Raw genomic sequence first — 25,779 nt, forward strand, 5'->3', positions numbered from 1 at the left:
TGCGGAGGCGCCTGAAACTCATGCCTCCCCCCTTCCTGTCCCTTCTGAGTTGGCTGCAGTGCAACAGTTGGCTCCACTTCTTATTGGTCTCCCTCCTTACCAGTCCCATTGTGTACCATCCACCACTGGGTAGAAGTATTCCTGAATATCTGATTTTGGCCTGTCTAGAGTGCCTTTTAGATGTACCTATATCTGCACGGAAAGGGTGTTTCCATGAATGAATCCCAAAGAGCTCAGGATTGCATCTGAATGACTTAATCATATGGATGGGGCTGATTGCGTGGATATTTCCCCTGCAAGGAGGGTGTAGATTCAGTACAAGACCCCACACAATCAGTCTAGCTGGTTTGGTTACATCATTCTCACGAGGCTCTGTTTGCTGTGGATGCAGTAATGTCTGCAAGACACCTTGCTTTGCTGCAAATAGCTTAGCTGAACCCTGAAGCTTAAAATATGTTAAATAGGGTTTGTGATATGTATAAGTGCCTTCTCAGACTTCTTTGCCCCAACAGCTATGAATTAAAGACAAATAATGGAGTTGTCCTAACAGTCCCTCCTTCCCCTCCCTAGTGCCCTCTGTGTCTGTGACAAGCCGGGTAATTTCAAGTCAATCTACACATTATGCTGAATGAAGTGGTACAACGGTGGGTTGCTGCCCACTGTATTACAGGTGAAAGGGTTGGATCCGTATATTTGAATGCTCTTCCGTTTTCAAAACCTGTGTGCATGTAGGAAGTGAAAGTGAGTGTATGTATGTATTAGGGATGGGGTTTGCTACCTAGTTACGATCAGCTTGTATGTCGTTTGATCCTGATCCACCCTTTTTTTGTTTCAGCTTGTTTTGGCACTTGCTGATTTGATCTGCTGTGGGGTGTTTTGGTTGTGAAAAAAATTGTGTAATTTTTAACATAGATGCCTTTGTAAATGATCATGGTGTTCCACGTGATTTATTTTTTCCTATTTATCGCACATACACACTCTTACGAATACATCAACTTAGAGGAAATTATGAAGACAGTTACGTAAAATCAGGGGGGAAATCAGAAAAAAACCTGTGTTGATTACACTCGTGGCCCGCTGCAAAGAATCCATGCTGATCACAGCTGCAGCCCGCTGCAAGAAATCAGTGCTGGTCCGAAAAGACAGTGGACTGTCGAATTCAGTCAGAATCTGGTATTAATTTAGTGGATATACTCCCCCATCCCTAGTATGTATATGGGTGGGTGAATGAAGCTGTGTGCATACTAATTTACTACATGCCTGGAGGGTTTTTGTTTGTTTACAGTATTCAGTAATGCAAACTTTGAGGGATTTTACAAGTACTCAAAAGAAATGCTACAAAACTCATTCCTACTATTTGTTTATTATTACATTTATATCCCACCCTTTCTCCAAGGAACTCAAGGTGGTGTACAAACATGGTTCTCCCTCTCCTGATTTTATCTTCGCAACAACCCTGTGAGGTAGGTTAGGCTGAGAGACTGCCCCAAGCTCACCCAGTGAGCTTCATGGCTAAACAGGGATTAGAACCCTGGTCTCCTAGGTCCTAGTCCAACACTCTAACCACTACACCACACTGGCTCTTCTCTTCTCAAGCAGAGGGGGGGAGGTATTATCTGGTAGCAGGAGAAAGCTTATTCTTCCTTGCCACCCCCACACCTGGTCACCATGACACTCTCCCTCCCTTTTTCTCTGAGAAGGAAAACACTTTGGGTTGGAGAAGAGGGAAGGGGGCATCATGTGGAAGAGCCTCGGAGGGCTCCAGAGCCCAATGGAGACACCTCTTCCAGTGCAAAAGCAGGCATAGCGTGTTTCCTGCCACGGGAGACAGGTCCATTAGGCCTCTCTGTACCCTCTGCCATATGGTACACCCTCAGCTTCTCCATACCTTTAAAGCACCTACAACACACTTTTCAAGGACACGGCTTCCCTCAAAGGATCCCGTTAACTGTAGTTTAACCCTCACAGAGCTACAGTTCCCAGCACCTTTAACAAAGTACAGTTTCCAGGATTCTTTGGGGAAAGTAATTTGTGTTCAATGTGCTTTTAATGCCATAGTTTTTTTCCCCCTTGGGGAAAAAGAAAAGAGGGTCAGGGAGGAGGGTAAGGAAGAAATCCTAATTTAAGCGGACCAGTTTGAGGGAGCTGTGCTTGCCTTGAATTGAGGCCTCTTTGATTTTTCAGGTGGGGTGCTCCCCTCTTTTAGAACCCCTGCTTTGAGGCATTGTGGCGGGTGGAAGGCCAGATCTCTGTGGAATTTGAGCCAGTTTTTGCCGTGACAATTAACAGAAATTAATTAAATGGTAGACTGAATTTGCCACCCCCTGTCTTTCCCCTCCTGACATCCTTGATGAAGGTAGGCCTCTGCAGTGGTTTGCATATGAAGACCTGGAAGGGGTGAAACAACAAGCCTCATCAGAGGAGCAAGCTCTGCAGGTGGGCATTTAGGTAGCTTTCAGCACACTACTGACAATTTAAAAAAATTAAAAATCCCATTAATTTTCAGTGGGTCTTAACATTCCAGTATGTTATGCTTAGGAGTGTTGCATCCTTTAAACATTGCAGGAACACTACAGGAGGTTCAAGGATATTTATCTCCTGTTTTTATTAAGGTTCTAAAAACATTTCCTCCAGTCAATTACATGAAAGTATAGCATCATGGAGGAGACTTCTGAGCAAATCTGTGCAGATCTGGTATCAGGATTCCATGCTGACAATCTGGCAAGGCTGATGTAACAGGGGAGCAAAGTGTAGACAGGCTCTCTTAATTCCCTTTCAATCATTCTCATTACTAGGCCTCTTGCTCTTCTTCCCAGCACTTTTACATAACATTGTTAGAGAGAAGTAAAGGTTAGCCAAGGCTGCGTCCTGTGGCAAGTGTTTTGCTCAGCAAAGTCAGCTGATAAATAGGATGCATGCGAGGGGACAGAGTTGCTGAGGAAGTGAAGGGGTGACACCAACGCCCTGCCCTGGAAATGCAGCTTACCTTTGGCACAGGGCCCTCGCCCGAGTGCAGCAATTGTCTTTTCTCTCCCTGAGACTTTCCTGGACCACGTTCAGTGCCATGAGCCAGCAGACTTTTGTTTGAGCAGGAAGTGATCAGAGAGGTGTGTGCCTGTGTGCTTTGGCTGGAGCTGAGGTGCAAATTGCAGGAGTCTTTTCTGAACTCATTAGTGTTAATAGGGCTGAACAGAAAAAAAATGCTGTTGAAGAGGAAGAGGGTGTGGGCAGGGAAGCCGGAAAAGTAGCAGCTATTTCCTAATAACCTTTCCCACACCTAGCTTCTCTGAAGGGCTCATCTGAAGGGCTCTGGCGTCAGAAAACAAAGAAAGAGGAAAGGAAATGAAGGGGAGGAAATGGGAAATGAAGTGCAGGAATAGAGGATTTCTGCTGAACTAGCAGCTGATATGATGATGATGCTTATATATATATATACACCAGAGAAGGATCAGTGAACGTAAAGAACACCTTCTTCTGAGAGAATATCCAGCACATATTATTGATTGCAATACCCACCGAGCCTCCATTCTGTCCAGAGAAAACCTCCATCATAATGAGGTGTCAAAGAACAAAAAACAACAGATTCCATTCGTGGTTGATTTCCATCCAGCATCTCCTAACTATCACCGAGCAATCAGGGGGAGCTACCCATTGCTGGCAAACTCTGAACATCTCACTAGAGCCATCAACAAGCCTCCTGTTGTAGCATTTCGGCAGCCTCCTAACTTACCCAGACTGTTAGTAAGAGATGTACTGAAGCCACCTATCAGCAATCCTGGGTCTCATCCTTGTCACTCCAAATGCTGCATCACCTGTGTGTACCTCAGGGAGACAGCTACTTTCAAAAGCACTAGGACAGGCAGAACATATTACATCAAACATCACCTGCAGGTCCTGTAATATTATTTATGTCATCGAATGCAAAAGACCAGGATGTCGTATCCAATGCATAGGAAAAACTACAACTGACCTACGCACAGACTTCAGAAACCACAAATCAGGAATCTTGACAAAGAAAGAGGAGCAACCAGTTGCAAAACATTTCAATACTGAGGCCCACAGTCTTTTCTATAACAGCTATAGAGATGCCAACAGATCCAGCAGCACTGACTGAGAGGGAGAACTTTTGGGTATATTCTCTGGACCCATTGGCACCACATGGCCTGACCCTGGAGGACAGTACCACCACTACTTAGCTTCTGCAAATGAAGCCCCTCTGAGCATTCCATCCTCAAAGCTCTATAACTGCCACCTTGGTAACAGCATTTGTATGTTGGCAGCTGATGAAGGCGGAAGCTGAAACGTTTTGGTAGAACAATAAAAACTTCTGTTTTGTTAATCACAATTACGTGTGTGTGTATACAGACGCACACACACATACATACATATAATTGTCCAGCAGAGCTGCTGAGCAGAGATGATGAGTAGCATGCCAAAAGTGAGGGATCTTCTATTGCTGTATGTATACGTTGGAAAAGTTGGCCTCCTGGCTCTGAGGGCTTGTTACAGAATTTGAACTAGAGTACAGTCTTCCAGTGAGTGGTAGCGATTCATAGTCGTTAAAGTTGGAGCCTATATGTCTTTATTCCTGAATTACTCACAGTGAAATTGGATGAACATAGAAGTTGCTTCTATCTGTGAAGGATGGAGGCTAAAAATATTCCGCTGTGGGAGTTGCAAAGACATTTTGAACAGAATTTTGTATATTTCAGCTATTACTGCAGGGCTAGCGTTGTCTGTCCCCATGAGTTGCTCAACATACATAATTGTGAACAGATGATTAGGAAGACACCATGTCTTTCTCCAGTGTTCTCCTCTTCTAAAAGAAGCGATTCCTATAAATTTTATTATTGCTGTTATTTTGGTTTTATGCTGCTATTCAGCCAAAAGGTCCCCACAGCAATGCATAGCAGTTAAAATATAGATCAGTAGAAAAGAAAACCAATAAAAATGATACAAATTATTGCAAAAGCAGCAATATGTAGTGACAGCATCTTCAAGTAGTAGGGTGGGATGAGGAAATCTGTAGTCCTCCAGATGTTGTTGGACTATAGCTTCTATAACCTCTGACCAATAGTTATGTGGCCTGGGGCTGATGGAGTCCAACAACATCCCGAGGGCAACAGGTTCCCCATCCCTGCAGTGGGAGATACACAAAAATCAGGGAGTTGGAGCATAACTCAACTATCATAAAAAAGCTGAAAGAAAAAAAGTAGCCTTCATCACCTGTCAGAAGGAAGAGAAATCAGAGGTTGAAAGGGCTTCCAAAGGAAAGAGTTTCAGGGTTTAGGCACTGTTGTGGAGAAGATCTAGTTTTGGATACCTGTCAGCCTAATCTCCAGCAATGGCAAAATGTGAACCAGAACCCTCCCCCCCGCCCATGCTTCCCCAGCTTACCTCATCTGGTGGACAGTGTCATAATGCAGCATGTAGCCCTTCAGATACCATGGACTCGAGTCATAAAGGCTGAACCCAGCAACGGGCTCAGAAACAGACCAAGAGCAAATGGTGCTCAAAAAGAAAAGGAATAACCAGGTGCTGATTCCCCCCTTGCCAGCAGCATTCTTTACTCTTTGTAAAGACAGACCCCCATAGACCAAAGCATCTGGGACAGTGGCCAGATCTACTTTCTCCAGCCAGGGCTGCAGTTGGCACACTAAGCTGAAGCTTTGCAAAAGCACCCCTGGCCATAGCTGCCATCTGTAAATCTGTGTCCAAGAGAACCCCCTAACTTCATGTTATCCTCAGAGGAAGTTCTACCACATACAGAAGAAATATCCATCTGCAGATTGTTTTTTCTGCAGTTCACCTGCTTAAGGAAGGGGGGGGGGAGAGAGAAACACTATGCTTGTTGGAAGATTGCAACTCAGATTTGGGTATTGAAATCTGTATATCAGAGGCCAAATAGAGAGTCCTCCAAGGTGGTTGTCCATCTGATCTGTACTCATCTACCTGTCTTTCTTCTTTTGAAAACTGATACTCTCGGGAAGCTAACCACATCTTCCAAATTCTCCCTCCTGCCTTCTTCTCCAACCACGAAAAAGAGAGGAGACATCTTGCTTTTGTCTCTCTTTCCTGTAGCATGGGGGCAATGATCAAGCCTGGCCATTGTGCCTGTAACTTAGTTAGCTAGTTAGAACTAGACTGCCTTTCCTATCAACTATGTATTTCTATAAATAAGATGTTCTTATTTTCAGCCAAGTCAGAAGTTTCAATGATTTAAAAGAGGGTAAAAGCATGCTCCTCTACAGCTAAGTCACACATACTCTTAAATGCTCTCAATTCAGCTGCTGCTGCTGTACCACAGCTAATCTCCACCAATATACAACAGTGTCCACAGGAGTGCTCTGAATAAAATGCCACAGCCTCCTTTCTGCTGATTCCTGAGTTTAGCTTCTTTCAAGGAACAACCGTAATCAGGCTATCAAACTCACTGCATTCTACATGACCACAGCCAGAATGAGCCCCGACAACATCATCTGCTTGGATACTGCAGAGCTGAAGGAGGTTTCAGAAGTGGGAGTTGAGAAGGGCACACCCTTACCTCCATAAAACAAACAGGCAATTAACTAGCAAAACACGGGAATGAAAGGAAGCTGGAGTGAAAGGCTCTGGGTGTGTTGCTGGCAAGAGCTCTTGTGTTTATGGGCAAGGTTAGGATTTGATCTGTGCCAAAATTCACCAGGGCTTCATCCCCAAATGTGTGTTCAGTGCCAAGTTGCAGCCTTTGAATATGTGAAGTAATACTAATAATAAGCAAGAGATTAAGCAAATAAAAAAGTTACAGAGGTTGGAGCTTTTTAGTTTCGGGGAAAGAAAGGTGAGTAAGGGGGGCATGGTAGAGGTTTATAAAAATTATGCATGGTGTGCAGGGAGTGGAGAAAGAGAGAGTGCACTTTTTCCTCTCTCTCCTATAACACTAGAACTTGGGATCATCCAATTAAGCTGACAGACAGGACAGACAAAAGCAAGTACTTTTTCCACACAGTGCTATATAGAATTAAAACTATGGAATTCACCATAGTCACATCTGTACCATACATTTAAAGCAGTCATGGCTTCCCCCAAAGAATCCTGGCAACTGTAGTTTGTTAAAGATTCTAGGCATTGTAGCTCTGTGAGGGGTATCCTAGCAACTGTCAGCACCCTTAACAAAGTACTTTGTGGGATGCCAAGACTGTTAAAGTGGTATAAGACTGCTTTAAATGCATGGTGTGAATGCACGGCCACCTACTTAGATGGCTTTAAATATATTAAGGGAGGATAAAGCTTTCAACGGCTGCTAGTCATGAATGGCTGCTATCATCACCATCACCACCATCACTTTATTTGTATGCTGCCTTTCCACAAAAAAATTGTGGTGAAAGCAGTTTACAATGACACATAACAAAAATCAACAACTGCAAGAACAATTCCACAATAACAGCAATGATCAAATAGCAACATGCAGCAGCATGCAAAGCAACATTTTAGTGCGATAAATGGAACATTATTACACCTCCTGGCAGCAGCTAAAATAATATGGGATTTTGGACAGTTTCATCCTGGTCCTAGATGTTCCAGCCAGTACTTCTGCATCCACTAGAAATTAGCCAAAACCAAGTTGGCCTGTTCAAATTTTTGCGTATTACTTCTAATATCAGAGGCAGCATGGTTGGAGAACAATAGCAGGAGAGGACTATTTCTCTCATGTCCTGCTTTTTGGCTTCCCACAGGCTCTGGTTGGCCACTATGGGAAAAAGAGTGCTAGACTAAATAGGCCTTTGGTCTGATCCAGCAAGGTTTTTCTTGTGTCCTTATTTCTATCTAGCTTTTCAGTTTGCAGGTACTCCTCCTTGCCACCTTCTTCAGCAGGATACGGATGCTCCCTGGTGAAAGTACTGGGAGAAGAGAGGTGATCGTATCATGCCCAGGAGAGGGGATCTGGCCCCCAAGCAGTTTAGCCAGGAAGATTCTGTGTTCAAAGAAGCTGGCTATTCTCTGGTCAATACCATTAAGAGAGAGGGGAAGCAATGCAAAGATGAAACACAAGCTAATAAAATTAAGCTGTGGTGCGGGGACCAGGGAGGCAAATGTTCAGATGGAATCTGCTCCTTGTCTCTCAAGCATTTTCTCACATTGACGCTGCTTCTCTGGTGTTATTTTATGATAGAAGGCACATCCAAAAACGTGATTTCTTTTGCTGTGCATGGAGGAATGTGCCCTTCCAAGCACCAACTCCATGATGATTATGCGAGTGAGCACTTATTGTATATGGAATAAATATATGGGATCTGAAGGCGAAGACAGAAAGGCATTCTAAAGTGTGGAGAAGTGGTTTTGAGCACACACTTGCTGTTTTTGGAGGCATTTGTTTTCAGGGCAGAGAATATGCACTCAACAAACCACTTCCACCGCACTTAGAATGTCTGTCTGTCTTCACCCTTAGCTTTGTTGTGGTGAGATATTCTCTTCCACAGTGAAGCAGTTGTGAGAGTTTTTTTAAACAGCTCTATTTAAAATTTGTATTTCAAGTGTTGAGATCACGTTGTGTGCATTATCTCAGTCACCCATAACAGTCTTGTGTATCAAAGGCCAAGAGTGTATCATGTATTGCTGATGGGGTATGTGTGTGAGGCTGAGGTCAGAGCAATATGCTGAATGCAACCTAGGTCACATCCACCCTATGCATTTAAAGCCCTCTTAGTCTTCCTGGCTAAGCCCTCTTAGTCTTCCATGAAGATTCCTGGCAATTGTAGTGTTAAGAATTGAAACTCTGTGAGGTCAGCACCCTTAACAAACTACAGTTCCCAGATTCTTTGGGGAAGCCATGACAGCTAAAGTAGTATGCTTTAAAAGTATGCTGCGGAAGTTACCCTACTGACTTTACGATTGAGGTGAGATTTGGAGTTGGAGACTTCTCAGCTCAATCTCAGCTACAGGGCCAGTTCAGTCATTTACTAAACTGAGAACAAACGTCAGACCTGTACACTTCTTCCTCCCCTCTTTCCATTGACTTTGGTGCTTCAGCTGTGAATTTTTTAAAACACAGTTTCCAAATTGAGAAATATGGGTTCAGTCTAGGGCTGGCTTGAAATGGCAATCATTCCAAAGCCTTTTTACTCACCTTGCAATCCGTTGTTATCTTTCATTGAATTCCCCAACTCCACTCTGACAAAATGACAAAACACTTTTTTCTTTAAATCATTTCACTCTCTCTAAAACTCTTTCCCTGTCCTTCTGAGTTTTTCTCTTTCACCCCCTCCTTGGGAAGCCTGCTGCCTTGACTAAATGGTACAAGGCCTTGCTCACTTATACCAAATTTGTTGTAACCCCGTCACAAAATACAAGCTCTCTGATCCACTTCTTGCAGATGGGACTGCTGTGGATTGTAAAACACTTTTAAAAGAAATATTCATGGTCGCTGTTACTAATTCAAGAATGCCTTTGCCAGGCAATATAAATCCTTTGTTTGCCAAGTGGGCTTACTTAGTTAACTTATTGGCACCGTAACAGTTATGCTGGATTGGATCCTAGTTTGGAAAGCACCACTATATGGGGTTAATAATCCTCTTTGTTATTGCATCCCCCCCTTTCTTTTCTTTCTCCAAGGTCCAAGATGTCAGAACTTGGTTCAGTCTGCATTCATTAATCCCATGGCTGCCCATAAATGACAAAACTGAGAACTTGTTCAAGATCTCTTCAGCCTTTTTTTGGTCATAATAGACATAGTAGTGGTGGAGTGGGAAGCTGTGGGAGAAGTATTCCAACAGTGTTTTTGAAAAAAAGGAAATCCAAGTGAGTCTTTATAGGCCAAAACTTTGCCTTCTCACTAGGGCAGTGTTCAGGGAATCCATGAACCAGGCACTAAAAAGAATAATAATTAAAAAAAGAAACTGAATGCAATAAATAAATTTCATTTATTTATGGGGGTCCATATCTCAAAGGGGCCCATAACCCCCCAGAAAGGTTAAGAACCACTGTACTAGGAGTTTGTTAATGGCCCATTCTCTTAATTCTCAGGACAGACAAAAGTACAGAGCACATAGTTTAACTATGGGATTAGCCCCCACAAGAGGCAGTGATGGCCACCAAGCTGGAGGCTTGGATGGCTTTAAAAGAGGATTAGACAAATTCATGGTGGATAAGGACACAATGCCTCTGTTCACCCTCCAATGTCAGAGACATTATGCCTCTGTAAATCAGTTGCTGGGAATCACAAGTGGGGAAAGTGCTGTTGAGCTTATGTCCTGCTTGTAGGGTTCCCACAGGGATCTGGTTGGCCACTGTGAGAATAGGATGTTGGACGAGATGGGCCTTTGGACTGATCCATCAGGCTCTTCTTATGTTATTAGGAAAGAAAGGGGAAAATACAGGATTATATAATAATAATTATATTTAGTTATTTATTACATTTATACCCCACCTTTCTTTTTTCATGAAACCCAAGGCAGCTTACATATGGTTCATAGGCGGTCTCCCACCCAGGCACTGACCAGATCTGACCCAGGGAGCTGGCCTTATGTGCCTTCAGACCATAGCCTGGGACCATTATACATTATATAATTATATAATATACTTTACAAATGGGAATAGAAGGCAAGGAATAATTTGTTTGGAATTTGTGACAGATGAATAGTGATACGGGGTTTAAACAGAGCAATCCCAGTCCCCAGATCAACTGGCTGGAGCGGTTTTAGATTTAAGAAGTGTGACAAGAGCAACTCCCATTTGGTCCTCTTTGCATGGGGAGAGAGATACAGAGAGAGTTCTCATAGCTGGCTAGGCTGCCACTGACCTGCGCTTATCTTTTCTGTCTGTCTTCCTTTCGTGTAAACTGACATGTCTCAGGGAGCTATTCATACCTCTGACACACCTTCCTGTTTTTCTCTTCTCTGCTGACCGCTGGAAGAGAAGGAGCCATATTCTCTTTGTCTCCTCTCCTCTAGCATGAGGGGCAATGTCCAGGCATGGTCATTGAAGCCTCCAACTTAGTTAGCTAGACAGAAGTAGCAATTTCCTATCTAGTATGTATTTCTATTAATAAAGTAGTCTTTTCTTATTTTGAAACCAAGTCTGAGTGATTGAAATGAAAAATGAAATGGACTGCCTTCAAGTCGATTCCGACTTATGGTGACCCTATGAATAGGGTTTTCATGGTAAGCGGTGTTCAGAGGGGGTTTACCATTGCCTTCCTCTGAGGCTGAGAGGCAGTGACTGGCCCAAGGTCACCCAGTGAGTTTCATGGCTGTGTGAGGATTCAAACCCTGGTCTCCCAGGTCGTAGTAAAAGCTTGCTGTCTCTCAGGTAAAATCACACCCATGCTGCACAGAACACTGAGCAAGCTACACTAAGCTAAACTCTGCTAATTTACTAAATCTCTAATTGGTCTACCAGCCATTGGAGATCCCAACGTTAGGATGGAGCACAGGTCCCTCTTTGATACTGGTGGACTACATCTGCCCTGGAGGCCACAGTGGAAAGCACAGCAGGCATGGATCCAATGCTGGCAGTAGGCTGTGGGGTAGAGGCAGACTTGGATATGCAGGATCTAAAGCCCCCTCATTCTTCTGAGTGACCCAGGATCAAGCCCCTCTGTTATGGCACTCTGCAGCTGGTGTTATTAATTCCCTACCAAGATATGGGAGATTTTTATTATATATATAATAAAAAACTATTAGGCGAAAAAGGGGACAGAGAAACACCAACCTCCCACCTTCTGCCCTCGCTAGCATCAGCCATCCTGGTTTGGGAAGTGGCAAATAATTGGTAGAGCTGTGAACAGCCCCACAACCCACCCCTGGATCAGGCCACCCGACCCAGGGACTACCTCCTCTGGATCCGGCCCTCAATCAATTTGGGGATGGGGCTAATGTTTATAAAGCCCTAGTTGGGACAGGGGAGGGGAAAGAAGGTGACACTGTGTCTCCCCCCTTCAACCAAGCGCAGGAGAGTTCAGTTATGTGGGGTGCATGACTCTTTTTTGCAAATGCCTCCAACCAGGGAAGGCACTTGTGAAAGACTGCCCCACAGGTTTGAATCCCAACTCCCCCTCCCAAATATCTCTGTGCCAGGCCTTGTAGCGCCTTTCTAGTGCCCCATTGCTATGACAATTGCCAGCGCCTACCTCTGCCACTATAGCACCCCATTTACTTCTCTGGTGCTACTGCCCTCTTTCAGCCCAGCTATGGCTGATGGAATAGGCCCGGGCAGTTGCCATGACAGTGGGACCTTGGGAATGGGCCATGAGGAGGCCTAGCAGGGTGTGTGTGTGTTTGTGGGTTTGCAGGGCACTCCTTCTCAAGCCCTGCTGGGAAGGGGCTTCCTAAGGAACAACTGCACCCCACAGGATCAAATCCTATGCTTAACAACTATTAAGTGGAGGATATGATCATGTGGGGTAATGCTTCAGGGGATGGGGCATTGTGCAGGAAGGAGAAGCAGGCATTGGGTGGGAAGGAGAGGTCAAGTGGGGAAGCCTGTGAAGGAGCACCTAGCCCTGCCCTGCCGCCCACATTCAAAGGCATCCACCCCCACCCCTGCCTTCTCTTGGGAAGACACAACTGACAGATAGGTTCTTCCTCTCCTAGGTCTTTTAACTGCTTCTCTTTCTACGCCTGGCACCTGGCTCTCCTTCCTGGCCGATGCCTCGCCTTGCCTCTTCTCGCCTCTGGACAGCCCTGGATTGCTGTGGGCTACCTAACCTGTGGTGATCAGTGGCCATCTCCACCTGACTCAGGAAAAGACTTGATCCCCCAGATCGACCCAGTGAGGTTCAGGATTTTAGTTTTTGCCAAACCCAGTGCATAACCCTAATAATCTGCCACTTCACTACCGCCCTCCACCAGTTAGGATTGCTTGGCCCTTTCTATAACGTGAGGTCAGAGCAGAACTCATCAAGCCCAACATTTGGTGATTCTTATCCATAGACTCAGGAAATATGTTCAAAGAACAGGGCACTTGTGAAGTAATCTTTGCATTTCCTATGGTTCACTCCTAGGAGAAAGGTTATGTGTGCTGATTTCATTGTAAGGTATGCAAATGAACAGCGTCTGAATAAAAGGAAAATTAAAGTTTGTTTGCAGTGAAGGTGGAGTGGAGACAGTTGCATAAAGGGGGGGCGGAATCCTTACACAAAGAAACTTTAACCCTCGGTATACTTGACCAGCATATCAGATAGCTGGTGCTATTTCTTACTATTACAACTTTCACCAACCAAGTGTCTTCTTTATGTTTTTGACTCCCATCAATGGTAGTCTAAAACCTCTGGAGAGCACCATGTTTGGACCTAACATTTAGCCTAACTGTAGCTTAGCTCCGGGTAGCGCAGCAGCAGCAAGGCCGGAGTAAGAGCAAAGCAGCTGTGATTTTGCCTTGGAATACCAGTGTGATCACTTGTTCACACATAGCCATGGTTTGGCTTAGCACAGGGGTAGGGAACCTTGGGTCCAGAGGCAAAATGCATCCCTCTATGCTTCTCTGTCTGGCCCTTGGGACTCTCCCTGTGCCCTGCCCAAACTCGAACTCAGACACGGTTGTGGTTTTTTCTTTTATTGTAGTAAGAGACAGTTTCAATTCAATGCGCTTCATGAATCTACCTACGGCTTACTCAGAACTCAGCATCTCTGTAGGACTAACTAGGCACAACTTCACAGCACTAAGACATTGACTCAGCAACTCCTCCCCCCCCCCCACTCGGCTGGGCTGGGCGGGCACCCTGCTTGCTTGTGCTCTCACTGTTGGGAGTGTGCATGCAAGTGAAGACTCTACGTCAGTTGTGTCTGTTGAAACTCCTGCCGCGTTCACCTCCTGGCACGAAGCAAAGCTGGAGCCTCCGTCACCATCCCATTGTCTTCCTCCAGGGGAGGGAGGGCTGCCTGCTGGCGAATGTGGGCGCAGGGAAAGGGGAAGTGTCAGGCTGGGAAACAACCAGCTGGTCCGGTTGACTCTCCACAGGGGTATCTGGAGCTGCTCGGGTTGAACTGTCAAAGTCCAGAGCTGGAGTGCCTTCTGAGTCCCACTCCCTGCTTGGCCCCTCACCTGCTTGAACATCTCACTCTGAGTCCTCCTCCTCCGCTTCGTTCTCGTCCGTCCACCCTCCTCCACCAGGGCTCACGACACCCTGGGCCACACTCCCTTCACTACACCCTCTTTCCGCCGACTACATCCTTCAGTAGCCTTGCTTCACACACTCCTTGAGCATTTTTGCCTGGCTGGAATATGTCATTGAACTCTCATAATGAGTCTTGCTTGCTTAGATGGAGGACAGAGAGAGTTGCATGAATGTGCGTAAAAACGAGCTTATTGGTCAATGTAAAATTTATATTTATTGCTTTGCCATTTTTGCCTCTGGCAGCACCCACCACTGGTTCTTGGGCTGAAAAAGGTTCTGAATCCCTCACTGTTAGAAATTGGACTGGAGGCTTGTTCAGCCACCCACTTTTGGCTGATTTGTATGTTTCTTTTTGATGTGGCAAAATTACTGTCATTCTTTTCTGCAAAAATGTTCTGTTTAAATCCTGTTGCATGGAGAAAGCTTGCATTTGCCATGACAGAGTTCCTTGGAGGATGGAGGAGACCCAAATGTAACAAAAATGACACATTCCAGTAGAATCTTCCCGGGACTTGAAGAACTTTTTCCATCACAGACTAAATGACAACAGCAGTGGCTATGGAGAGGATCTTCTGGTTTTGAGCAAAAACCATGGAGATCTGCAAGCTGAGACCAGTTGTGTCTGAGACAAACTATAAAAGGTTGAATGCTGGTACAGAAACTCCTATGCAAAGCACCACATAGGCTCCAGAAAATGACCATGCAATCATAAAACCATTCATTAAAAGTGGAATAACTGGTCCTGTAAGTAGCTTCTTATAGCAAGGGTTCCGTCAAAACCACCTATAAATAGTACAAGCTAGGCGCAAGCAGGAACACCAGATTGACATATATACAACGTGAGTTATTATTCCCAAAATGAAATGAAAAACATGCTTATAAACCCATTCTACCAACTCCCACCCCACCAGTTTTCAGGGGTTTGAAGAAGAACTATAATGATGGATGACTGGGGTAGTGGTGGGGTGAAGGAATCTAAGAATCACAAAGATGTGGCTAAAATTAGGAGTATTGGGTGTGTTGGGATTCTGAACAAAGGTCATAGCATCATAGTTGTAAGCAGCAGGGGGTGAAAATATATGAATCACAATCCACACTGATCCCCCCCCCCAAAAAAAACTAGGGTCTGTGCCCTGTTCACTTTGCTCGCCAACCCCCCTCACTATCCCCACCCCTTGCCACCCATGCAGGCACCCCCACTCCCCTCGCCAATCTACTTGCCTTGCCTGTTCCGTTGCCACCAGTGCCCCTCACCAACTCCCCCAGTCCCCTCACCACCACCAAATCCCCAGGCACCCACACTCCACCACCACCCTTGCGTCACCTGTTGCAGCACCCTGCCACCCTGGACAAACTCTGTGGATGCTGCCGCTGGCCTCCCACCCTCCCGTGCACCCACCCAGGCTTCAGCCACTACCTCTGCCATGTAGCCTGTTTGCTTGCCAACCCCTCTGCCGACTCCCTCCCATTGCCACCACCACATCCCCCCAGACACCCACGCTCCCCACCCCAACCTGCTTCAGCAATGTTTTTTTCTTGCTGCCCTGCCCCTGCGCCCTGCCCCTGATGTTATGCTGTGTGACATCAATATGGTGTGATGGCATAAAGTCTTACATGTATGGAGAGACAGAAAGAGAGAGAGTAAAAGTCATAAGTTACAACAGAGGAAGCTACTGGGGTCCATCCAGCTCAGTATCATCTACACTGACTGGCAGTGGTTGTTCAGGGTTCCAGACTAAATACATTCCCAGCCCTACTTGGAGATGCCAGGGATTGAACCTGGGACCTTCTGCATGCAAAGCAAATGCTCTACAACTGAGCTACAGCCCTTGGAAAATTCTCATGCAAAAACCCCTTTGAAACCAATGGGAGTGAGCTGCTCAAGAATATCACTCCACAGTTCCCCTTCATTGCAGAAGTTTTCACAGGAGGTCTTGTTGGATTGTCCCTGTGATGTGCAGTGTGGCATTGAGGCCTCATCTGCACTACACATTTAAAGTAGTAGTATACCACTTTAAACAGTCATGGCTTCCCCCAAATAATCCTGGAAACTGTAGTTTAAGAGTGCTGTTAGGAGACTTTTATTCCCCTCACAGAGCTACAATTTCCAGGGTGGTTTAACAATCAGCCATTCTTCCTACGGAACTCTAGCACCTCAGCCAGTTGTGACTATGAGTAAAACTCCTTCCCAACCCATTAACCAGTGGCGAACCGCAGTCCATAGCCAGGTTACTGTTAGCTCAGGGCAGGTGGGGCTGACGCCAGCACTGCTGCAGCCATTGCCCAGGCTCCCTGATTTATATCCCTTTTTAGGGTAGGTGATTGAGGGGGTTGTGGCGCAGCAACTGCAAGTACTCTTGGATGAAACAGATTATCTTGACACATCCCAGTCTGGGTTCAGGCCTGGTTATGGGACTGAATCGGCCTTGGTTGCCCTGATGGATGACCTTTATCGGGAGAAGGACAGGGGGAGTGCGACCCTGTTATTCTTACTTGATCTCTCAGCGGCTTTTGATACCATTGACCATGGTATCCTTCTGGGTTGTCTTGGTGAGATGGGTATTGGAGGCACTGTTTTATAGTGGTTCCGATCCTATCTCCAGGGTCGTTCTCAGAGAATAGCATTGGGTGACTGTCTTTCGGCCCCCTGGCAGCTGTGCTGTGGGGTACCGCAGGGTACCATGTTGTCCCCCATGCTGTGGAACATCTATATGAAGCCCTTGGGAGAAGTCATCAGGAGCTTTGGGGTGAGGTGTCAGCAGTATGCTGATGATACCTAGCTCTATTTCTCCATAATATCTGAATCGGGAGAGGCCGTGCAAGCCCTGGACCGCTGCCTGGACTCAGTGGTGGGCTGGATGAGGGCCAATAAACTGAGTCTGAATCCTAGCAAGACGGAGGCACTGTGGGTTGGTGGTTCCCGAGTTCGGATAATTGGTCAGTTGCCTGCTTTGGATGGGGTCGTACTGCCTCTGAAAGAGCAGGTCTGTAGCCTGAGGGTGCTCCTGGATCCATCTTTGTCACTAGAGGCCCAGGTGACCTCAGTGGCTAGGAGTGTCTTTTACCAGCTTCGGCTGGTGAGACAGCTGTGGCCATTTCTGGACCGGGATAGCCTGACCACGCACTGGTAACTCCAGGCTGGATTACTGTAATGCGCTTTATGTGGAGCTGCCCTTGAGGTTGGTCCGGAAGCTGCAGCTGGTGCAAAATGTGGTGGCGAGACTGTTCACTGGAGCAGGGTATCGCCAACATGTCACCCCGCTACTGAAAGAATTGCACTGGCTGCCCATTTGCTACTGGGCCAAGTTCAAGGTTCTAGTCTTGGTGTACAAAGCCCTATACAGCTCAGGACCAGGATACCTGAAAGACCATCTTATCCCTTACATACCCAGTCGATCACTGCGCTCTGCAGGTGAGGACCTCCTGCAGATACCATCTTATCAGGAGGTTCGTTCTGTACAATATAGGAAACGGACCTTTAGTATGGCAGCACCTACCCTGTGGAATTTCCTCCCTTTGAATATTAGGCAGGCGCCATCTCTGCTATCTTTTCGGCGCCTTGTGAAGACTTTTCTTTTTCAACAAGCCTTTTAAGTTGAGAGCTATCCCAGTCTGTGTCTGTGTGGGAATTGCTTAATATGCTTTTAATAATATGTTTAACCCCTTTTTTAAGGTTGTTTTTTAAAGTGTTTTTAATGGTGTTTTGTTTTACTGTAATGTATTTTAAGATTTGTTTTTATGATGTTTTAAAGTGTTTTTAGTGCCTTGTTTGCTCTCCTGGGCTCCTCCTGGGAGGAAGGGTGGGATACAAATTAAATAAATAATAATAATAATAATATAATAATAATATTCTGAGAGCTGACAGAGGGAGAGAGTTTCTGGTCCACTCCCAGGCCCTGTCCTCCCAGAGCCTGGCTAAAGCTGCTGATTAGTTTTGTCAGATTGAGCCGGGTCATGACTCAGCAGTGCGACCAGACCATGGAGACTGATTGGTTCCCTTCTCTCACACACACTGTGGAAATGGTGGAGTGTCCTAACAGTGACTTCCATGGAGAGTGAATTGCACCTGTTAATGTGCATTATCAATCTCTTTTAATGTGCTTGCCAGTGCAAAATGTCACATCCTTATCCTGTATCAGTGAGAATTTTGATTTTAGGAATGCAATTTTTGTAAATGGGAAAAAATCCCCTTCAGCATTTGTTGTACCTGTAGTGAGCCACCTTTTAATACAAGTAGGGGGAACATTTGGCCCTCCAGATGTTGCTGAACTACAACTCCCATAATTCCTCACCATTGGCTGTGTTTTCTGGTGCTGATGGGAGTTGTAGTTCAGTAACATCTGGAGGACCAAAGGTTCTCCACAATTGCTTTAAAACTATTTGAGAATAGCTCAGCATGTTTTAGGGCATTGCCACACTCCACAAAGTGGTGCACCCAATCCTGGTCCTCCAGTGAGAATGCCTCTGTAGAACATGTGTGTTTTCAAGCTCTTTTGAAAGTCCCATTGTCACTTTACATTAAAAATAAGCAAACATAGGAGTACAACTGAAATTCTGGATAGAAGGCTCTTGGAGTATGTCTCTGTGTTAATTGTGACAAATGTGCTTCAATGGGTCTCATTGAATTTATGCACATCTTTCTCTTCTTTTTTCCTAAACTGCTATAGATTTTTTAAAAAAAATCTTATAACTTATTGTGATTAAACGTGAGTGTTCTTGTATTCTTGTGGGATGTTCTTCCTCACCTGTATTTATTTGTGTGATCTTTTTTTATATAAGTACTCATAAGCAAGATACCAGGCAAGATTCTTTTTCCTTCTTAACTACTTTAGAACTTTGCACATGTTCTTATCAGGAAACCCATGATATGTCGTATCTTAGAGGTGGGGAACTTCAGGCCTGGGGGCCAAGTGCACCCCTCCAAGCCTCTATATCCACCTCTCAAGACTTTCCCTAGACCAGACTCCTCTCCCCATGGTACATCATACCTGCTCTGCATACTTGAGTGCTTTTGCATGGCTGGAATGTGTCAATGAACTGTGATAATGCCTCTTGTTTGTCTGGCTGGAGAGATGAGTATAGAAACCTCTGATGTTTGTGTGGCTGGAATGTACTTTACAAAGGTAAGAGTCCCATTCATTGCTACACCCATTTTTGTGGCCCCCCAGAAGGTTGGTTACGAGGAAATGTGGCCCACGGGGTGGAAAAAAATCCCCAGGTCTGGAGTATCCAGCTTTTGCAGTTTATGTCTGCCCCAAGGGCATGAGACTTTAAAATACCTTTTTATATTTCCTTCTGTAAATTCTATTTCCTCCTTTCATTTTCATGGAGTTTTCAGCCATTTTGAATCCAGGCCACTTTCCCCTTCTGGTTCAGGAATCTGGTTTGGCAACTTTTTTTGCTTTGGGTCCAACTCCTAAACACTTCAAATGTTTTATCATTGAAATTCTATCTTTGCCAGTAGAATGTGACCATATAAAAAGTGAAATTAACTGACCATATCCTCCCCTTAGTAAATAACATAGAATAAGGAAAGTGAAAAAGGAACAGAATGTTAAAATATTCATTAGACTTTTCTTTTTAAACTTCTTCCTAAAGTCATCGTGGCACATGACTTTTTAATCATCACTTTACTGTAGCGTGTGCATCCTGGAGTGCTTTCTTCAGAGCCAAGCAACTGATTCCAGCGTGCAGGAGGCTGAGCATTGGCAATTTGGCACAAACGTTTGGACTGAAGTCTTCAATGTTCAAAAGAAATGGAAGAAAAATTATTGCATTCTTGGAAAATTACCACAGCAGATGAAACAGCAGTGGGATTTTTTGGGAGGGGCGGGGTTGGTAGCGTCATTTGATGTATGAAGAATAATCTCATTTTGAAATTGCTGTGATTGTTGACGAACTGCATTTGCAGTGCCTCATTTGGCTTCAGCCATAATCAGAGTTCTGAATGAAGACTGGCTGCTCTATTAATTCACCCATAGCATCCCACTTGGCTGTAACTTGCCTCACTTTAAACAAGTAACTACAATCATATTGTGTACGTTACTAAGAAATGTGTCCCACCCTTCCCAGGATTTAATAGCATAAAAAGCAAGAGCTGTAAACTCTTTCAGTAGGGATTATATACTGGAGAAAGCAGATAGTCTTCTAGGCCTACTTGTGTTTGAATGTGAGCTTAGTTTTTCTCCCCCTTTTTCTTTGAGCATGCACTTACTGTTGCCTTTTCAGGGGCAACATGACATTTTGTGGTGGAAAAGATGACTGGAAAAGATGACACAGAGAACTGGAGGTTGGAGGTTTGGAGAGCGGTGAGCCTGTTGTCCTCCAGATGTTGTTGGACTCTAACTTATGTCAGCCCCAGCCAGCATGGCCAATGGTCAGGTATGATGGGAGTTGGATACCAGCAACATCTGGGGTGCCACCAGTTCCCTGTTGCTGACTTAGGGCTACAGACTGTGGAAACTACTCTTTCATGCATTACTTGCATGAAGGGGCAAAGTGTATTGAAAGAACCTTTGTAGTTGCAACTTTACCAGCACCCCTGATGACACATGGCTCCTCCTGCCCCCACTGGCCATGCTAATGCATAATGTTTGAGGTATGACCATACATATCTGGGATGTTCCACCAGCATATCTGCCATAGATGTGTATCTGGAGTTTTGCAGAATAGCAGGTCTTCCACCAAATCCAGCTGGCAGATCTCAGGTACTGGACTGCACCCCAAATAACCAGTTTGGGTTACAGAGTAGTGACTTTGTGAATATTCTCCTGAGCTTTATATCCTGGTTTTCAAGGACTACCAAGCACTAAAACAGCAGCACCAAAATACCAAATCCAATTATGCTTGAGGCAGGTACCCTATATACTGAGACATCCAGAAGTTTAGTTTTTGGCTGCTCAGTGGAAGCTACTGTCATTAATTATACCAATGCGAGGTGGAGGGCACTGGTGAAATAGTGGTTATCTTGAGATCATAGTAGATCAGCCTTCATTTATCATTGGACTGCTGATATTTTCAGAACATCTACAGGGCACCAGACTGGAGAAGACTGTATTAGGTGTTATGTCCTTACTTTAAAACATTGTCCATTGTACTTTCTAGTGCTGCTGTTTTAGTGGAGCATGCCATGTTGTTTCTTACTTTAAAAAAAATGAGAAGAGGGGAGGAATATGCTTGCCCGTGCATCTTTTTCAGTTTTGGTGCCTACCCAAATGATCTCCTTGCTTTTTCAGGAAGCTCATTCTCATGGGTTCCAAATGTGTCGTATAATTACATGACCAAATGCTATTTTCCTTTAGAGGAGTGAGCAAACTGAATTTCGTGTGCATCATCTGCAGAAATTTCCTTGAAAGCTGATGGAGGAATTTACAGCATTAGTATTCAGGGTTTATTCAGCCAATGATAATGGTTAGGTAGGTTCTTAAGTTTTGTCTTGCACATGGGGTTTTTTTTGGCTAGATTTTCTGTCATTCAAATTCCTTCCTTCCCCCTTCCAAAGTCTCTCAACTTGCTTTGACAGTTGAATTGAGCTTCCTGAGAAAAGTTCTTGTTTAAGTAGCAGACTTCCAGTTTCTTAGCTGTGCTTTTGTGCAGTGCGGAATAGGATCCTGTTTATTCCTGGCCTTTTGCAAGGTGAACAATAAATTGGCATTTCACTTGAGCAGTGGAGAAGTTTTTGTGAAGGATATTGCTCCGATGGCCCATCTAGCTGCTTATGTGAGTCAATGCAGGACTTTTTTTTTTTGCCAGACCTAATATTGACAACATCAGAAGTACAAATGACCTGCTATCCTTTCCACAAACTTGACCTCTTGCAGTGTTCTCTCTGTCCTTCAGACTTGATATGCTCTCTCTCTCTGTCTGTCTCTGGACCCATCTGCACCATACATTTAAAGCAGTATCATACCACTTTTAGCAGTCATGGTTTCTCCCAAAGCATCCTGGGAAATGTATTTTGTTAAGGGTGCTGAGAATTTATAGCAGCCTTTCCCAACCAGTGTGCCTCCAGATGTTGTTGGACTACAACTCCCATCTTCCTGACCATTGGCAATGCTAGCTGAGGCTGATGGGAGTTGTGGTCCAACAACATCTGGAGGCACTCTGGTTCGGAAAGGCTGATTTAGAGACCCCTATTTCCCCTCAGAGAGCTACAATTCCTAGAGTTCCACTCTGGAAATTGTAGCTCTGTGAGGAAAATAGGGCCTTCCTAACAGCACCCTTAACAAACTACAGTTCCCAGGATTCTTTGGGAGAAGCCATGACTTTTTAAAAATGGCATGATACTGCTTAAATGGATAGTGCAGATATGTCCTTTCTGACTCTCCTTTGAAAGCGTTCCTGGCCTGAGCTAATTTTGTATAGCAAGGAGGATAAAACTTGTCTTGCCTTGCTTGGCTGCCCTCTTGTTTGGAAACTCGCTCTAAACATTTCCACATGGTTTGTGCTCTTCACGCACAGTTATACATTTTAAAAACTCTTCCCCTCCCCACCCACTCCCCCTGGCTTCTAATACCTTGGGCTGTTGGCAGTGACCTACCCTTGTTACTGTTTGTGTTTCTTTTGTACCTTTCTACGGCTGAAATCTCTGTAGGCCTTTAAATCTGTCAGCGGCCGCTACCAGGCTCAGTATGCAATTTTAGCTCACTGTTTTCACAAGTTTCTGGATCCAGAAAGTTTTCCAAATGAGCCATTGTGGAGCTGTCTTAAAGAGGTATTGCCCATGCTTTAGGGTAGGGTTTTATTTTAATAGCTGCAAAGTCAGAATGTTGCCTTAAGATAGGCTTTCCTTTCAGAATTCAAGGGTTGCTCTTGTTGGGCATCCCTCCTTCAAACAAAATCCCTTCCTGATTTTCTGTGGAATGAAAAACTGGGAAAATTCAGGGAACAAATTCATTTCAAAACCAATTGAAATGTGTATCTATAATTTTTGTTTATCTTCAAGCTCAAGTGGAAGGGCTGTAGTTCAGTGGTAGAGCATCTGCTTTGCACGGAGAAGGTTCCAGGTTCAGTCCTCAGCATCTCTATATAGGATTGGGAAAGACTCCATGTCTATAGTCCTGGAGAGCCATTGCCAATCAGTGTAGATAATACTGCGATAGATGGATCAGTGGTCTGACTCAGTATAAGGCAGCTTTCTATGTTCCTAAGATTTCAAAAGTGTTTTAATAAAATGTCCTCATGTAAAACTGTGTTGTACAGGCACACCTTTCTCCTTTTTCTCTCGTTCAGCAATCAGTGAATGAAAGGGCATGATGAACTTGCTTACAGTCATCTGAAATCATGGGTTGTTAACAGACGGAAGAAGCACACTCAAATCTTTGCATATGACTATAGGCCACCTAGTTTGGAAAATGTATTATCTGTTGAACCTTGGCTATATAATTTAGGATCCATATAGGTGCTGATCTTAACTGGTTTATTAACAGGCTATATGTAAAACTCTCTAGCAGAGCTCTTAATAAGGACCTGCTACAAGGTTTCTTATAGGCTAAGGAAAGGGAGGAGAGTCTGTAGGCTGGACTGGGCTGAAGAGAACGGTGAACAGTTAATTCATGGTGTCTAAATACAACACTGGGGATGAATTGGATACCGTGCAAGGGTAAAGCTTTACAAGATGTAAGGTCCAGAGGTTCATTTTTTAGCTGAAGGTGTGGAGATAAGGATGGCTTCTGTAAAAATTACTGCTACCATTGTTTATATACATATAAATTATTTATATGCTTCTCTTATTCTCCAGGATGAACTGGATCTCACAGATAAGAACAGAGAGGCAATGTTTGCACTCCCTCCAGAGAAGAAATGGCAGATTTACTGCAGCAAGAAGAAGGTACTATCTTTAGTTTAATTGAATTACATAGTAAACTCTGCATGGATGTATGATTTGAACCATATGATCATGTGCATTTATCAGGGCTGGTCCAAGACATTTGTTGCCTGAGGTGGAGCAGCACATGGCATTCTCCCAAGTCAAGGTGCATAATGCCCAAGGTTGGTCAGGTTACTTTGGCAGCTGAGGCAGAAAATCTCATACACCTGGCAGTAAAAAAAAGCAATAATAAATTAAATAACCAAAACTTTGCTGCCCTTTCATGACACTCAAAACCAGCTGCTTGAAGCAACTGCCTCACACTCCCTAATGGCAGGGCCGGCCCTGGCATTTATCACAGAGAATCTCCAATTCCTGTACTTAATGAGAATGTCTTACATTAACTTTAGGAGTACTCAGCATGCAAAAAGATATTCACTGTCCTGGTTCAGGTATCATGATAAATCATGGTTTAATCATGAACATGTCTCACCACCCTTCCTGTGCAGTGCCAGAATGGCTCAAACAAGCAATAATATTTCTGGTTTGCTGCTTGGGGTTTGTTTGAAACAAACAAACCATGGTCTGGTTCAGATGACACAACAAGCCATGCTGTTGCTTGTTTGAGTCAGGTGGGGAGCTGCACAGTAGGGGGGAAGACATGTTCCTGGTTAAGCCATATTTAAGACAAGCTGTGACTTACTGTGATGTGTGAATAAGGCTGCTGCCTGGATGGAGGGGCTTTGGGTTTGGGAAGATTGATCCATTATTTGTGTCTTAGATTGTCTGAAGGGTAGGCTTTACCCCAGATGATCTTTCCATCAGATACTGAATGCTGTGCTAAAAAGTAGAAGATCCTCTCAGCTGCTCATTTGATTCCAGTGTTTCAAATATCTCTCAGCCTTAACACTTAAACCCTTTCTGGCCATCTACCACACAGCTGCTGGTTATGGGGACACTGCAAAGTCTTACTTTCACCTGCTCCTGCTCCTTTGGTCTATGTTGCAGTGGGGTCTCTAAACTCCCAGCCAAGCAGTCGTCGTAGGGTCTCAGAAAGCCCTTGATCCTTTTTTCTGTCCTAGAAGGTCCTAATTGCCTTAGTCTTTGAAAACCCTAAGGGCATCCATGATCCATGCTAAACATTCCTTTTAAATCACAGAATTAGAATGCTATCCCTAGCAATCCCATAAACCCCAAACACTACTTCAACGTAGTTCATGGTTATTTTCCTCCCAATTTGTACTTCTGTAGACACAACTGCTACTTTAAGCATCCCGTAGTATTCATATGCTACACAAGAACTTTATATGTGAAAAAGCTTCTAGAGTGTAAAGTTTTATGTAAGACCATAACTTAGGCAGAGGTTGTCATGCAACTAAGTATCTATACTAAGTTGTATCTGAGGATCCATGATAGAGGTGTGAAGGTCTGGAAAAACCCATCTCCCCCCCCCCTCCAATTTTGTTTCTTTCTCCCCCTGGACCTTTACATCTCTCTTTCTATTGATTTGTTCTTTTTTACATTTATATCCCACCTTTCTTTTATCAAGGAACTGAAGTCATCATACATGTGGTTTCCACCCAGACCTGCTTAGCTTCAGCAAGGTGGTGGACTCATGTGCCTTCAGACCATACCCTAGATCAGTAATCTGAGCTTCTGCAAACCTGAGCTATTCATGAGCTTCTTGTTAGTCTTCCTGTTAATGCATAGGCTCTGCACAAGGAAGAAAGGTGTAACTTTCTTTGATTAATGTGCATTTTATGTATTTGGAGCTGCTGGTGGCATTTTCTGGGTCTGGTAATGTAATTTATATTTAGCCCTCCCCTGAAGGGTGCAATCCCTGGCCACACAACAGCTTCCCTGATTGCTTTCCCTCACC

The 25,779-nt window shown here is 44.5% G+C and overlaps 1 protein-coding gene across 7 annotated transcripts in view; it reads left to right on the forward strand.

The window, feature by feature from the left end:
* Positions 1 to 25,779, forward strand: part of DAAM2 (dishevelled associated activator of morphogenesis 2) — a 288,833-nt gene that overhangs the window by 96,725 nt on the left and 166,329 nt on the right. For all 7 annotated transcript variants that reach the window (XM_061624914.1, XM_061624913.1, XM_061624920.1 and 4 more), the window contains one exon: positions 23,832 to 23,921. In XM_061624914.1, coding sequence (XP_061480898.1) covers positions 23,832 to 23,921 — 90 coding nt within the window. The remainder of the gene's footprint in view (positions 1 to 23,831; positions 23,922 to 25,779) is intronic.

This window comes from Rhineura floridana, chromosome 4, assembly GCF_030035675.1.
Source record: "Rhineura floridana isolate rRhiFlo1 chromosome 4, rRhiFlo1.hap2, whole genome shotgun sequence".
NCBI lineage: Eukaryota > Metazoa > Chordata > Lepidosauria > Squamata > Rhineuridae > Rhineura > Rhineura floridana.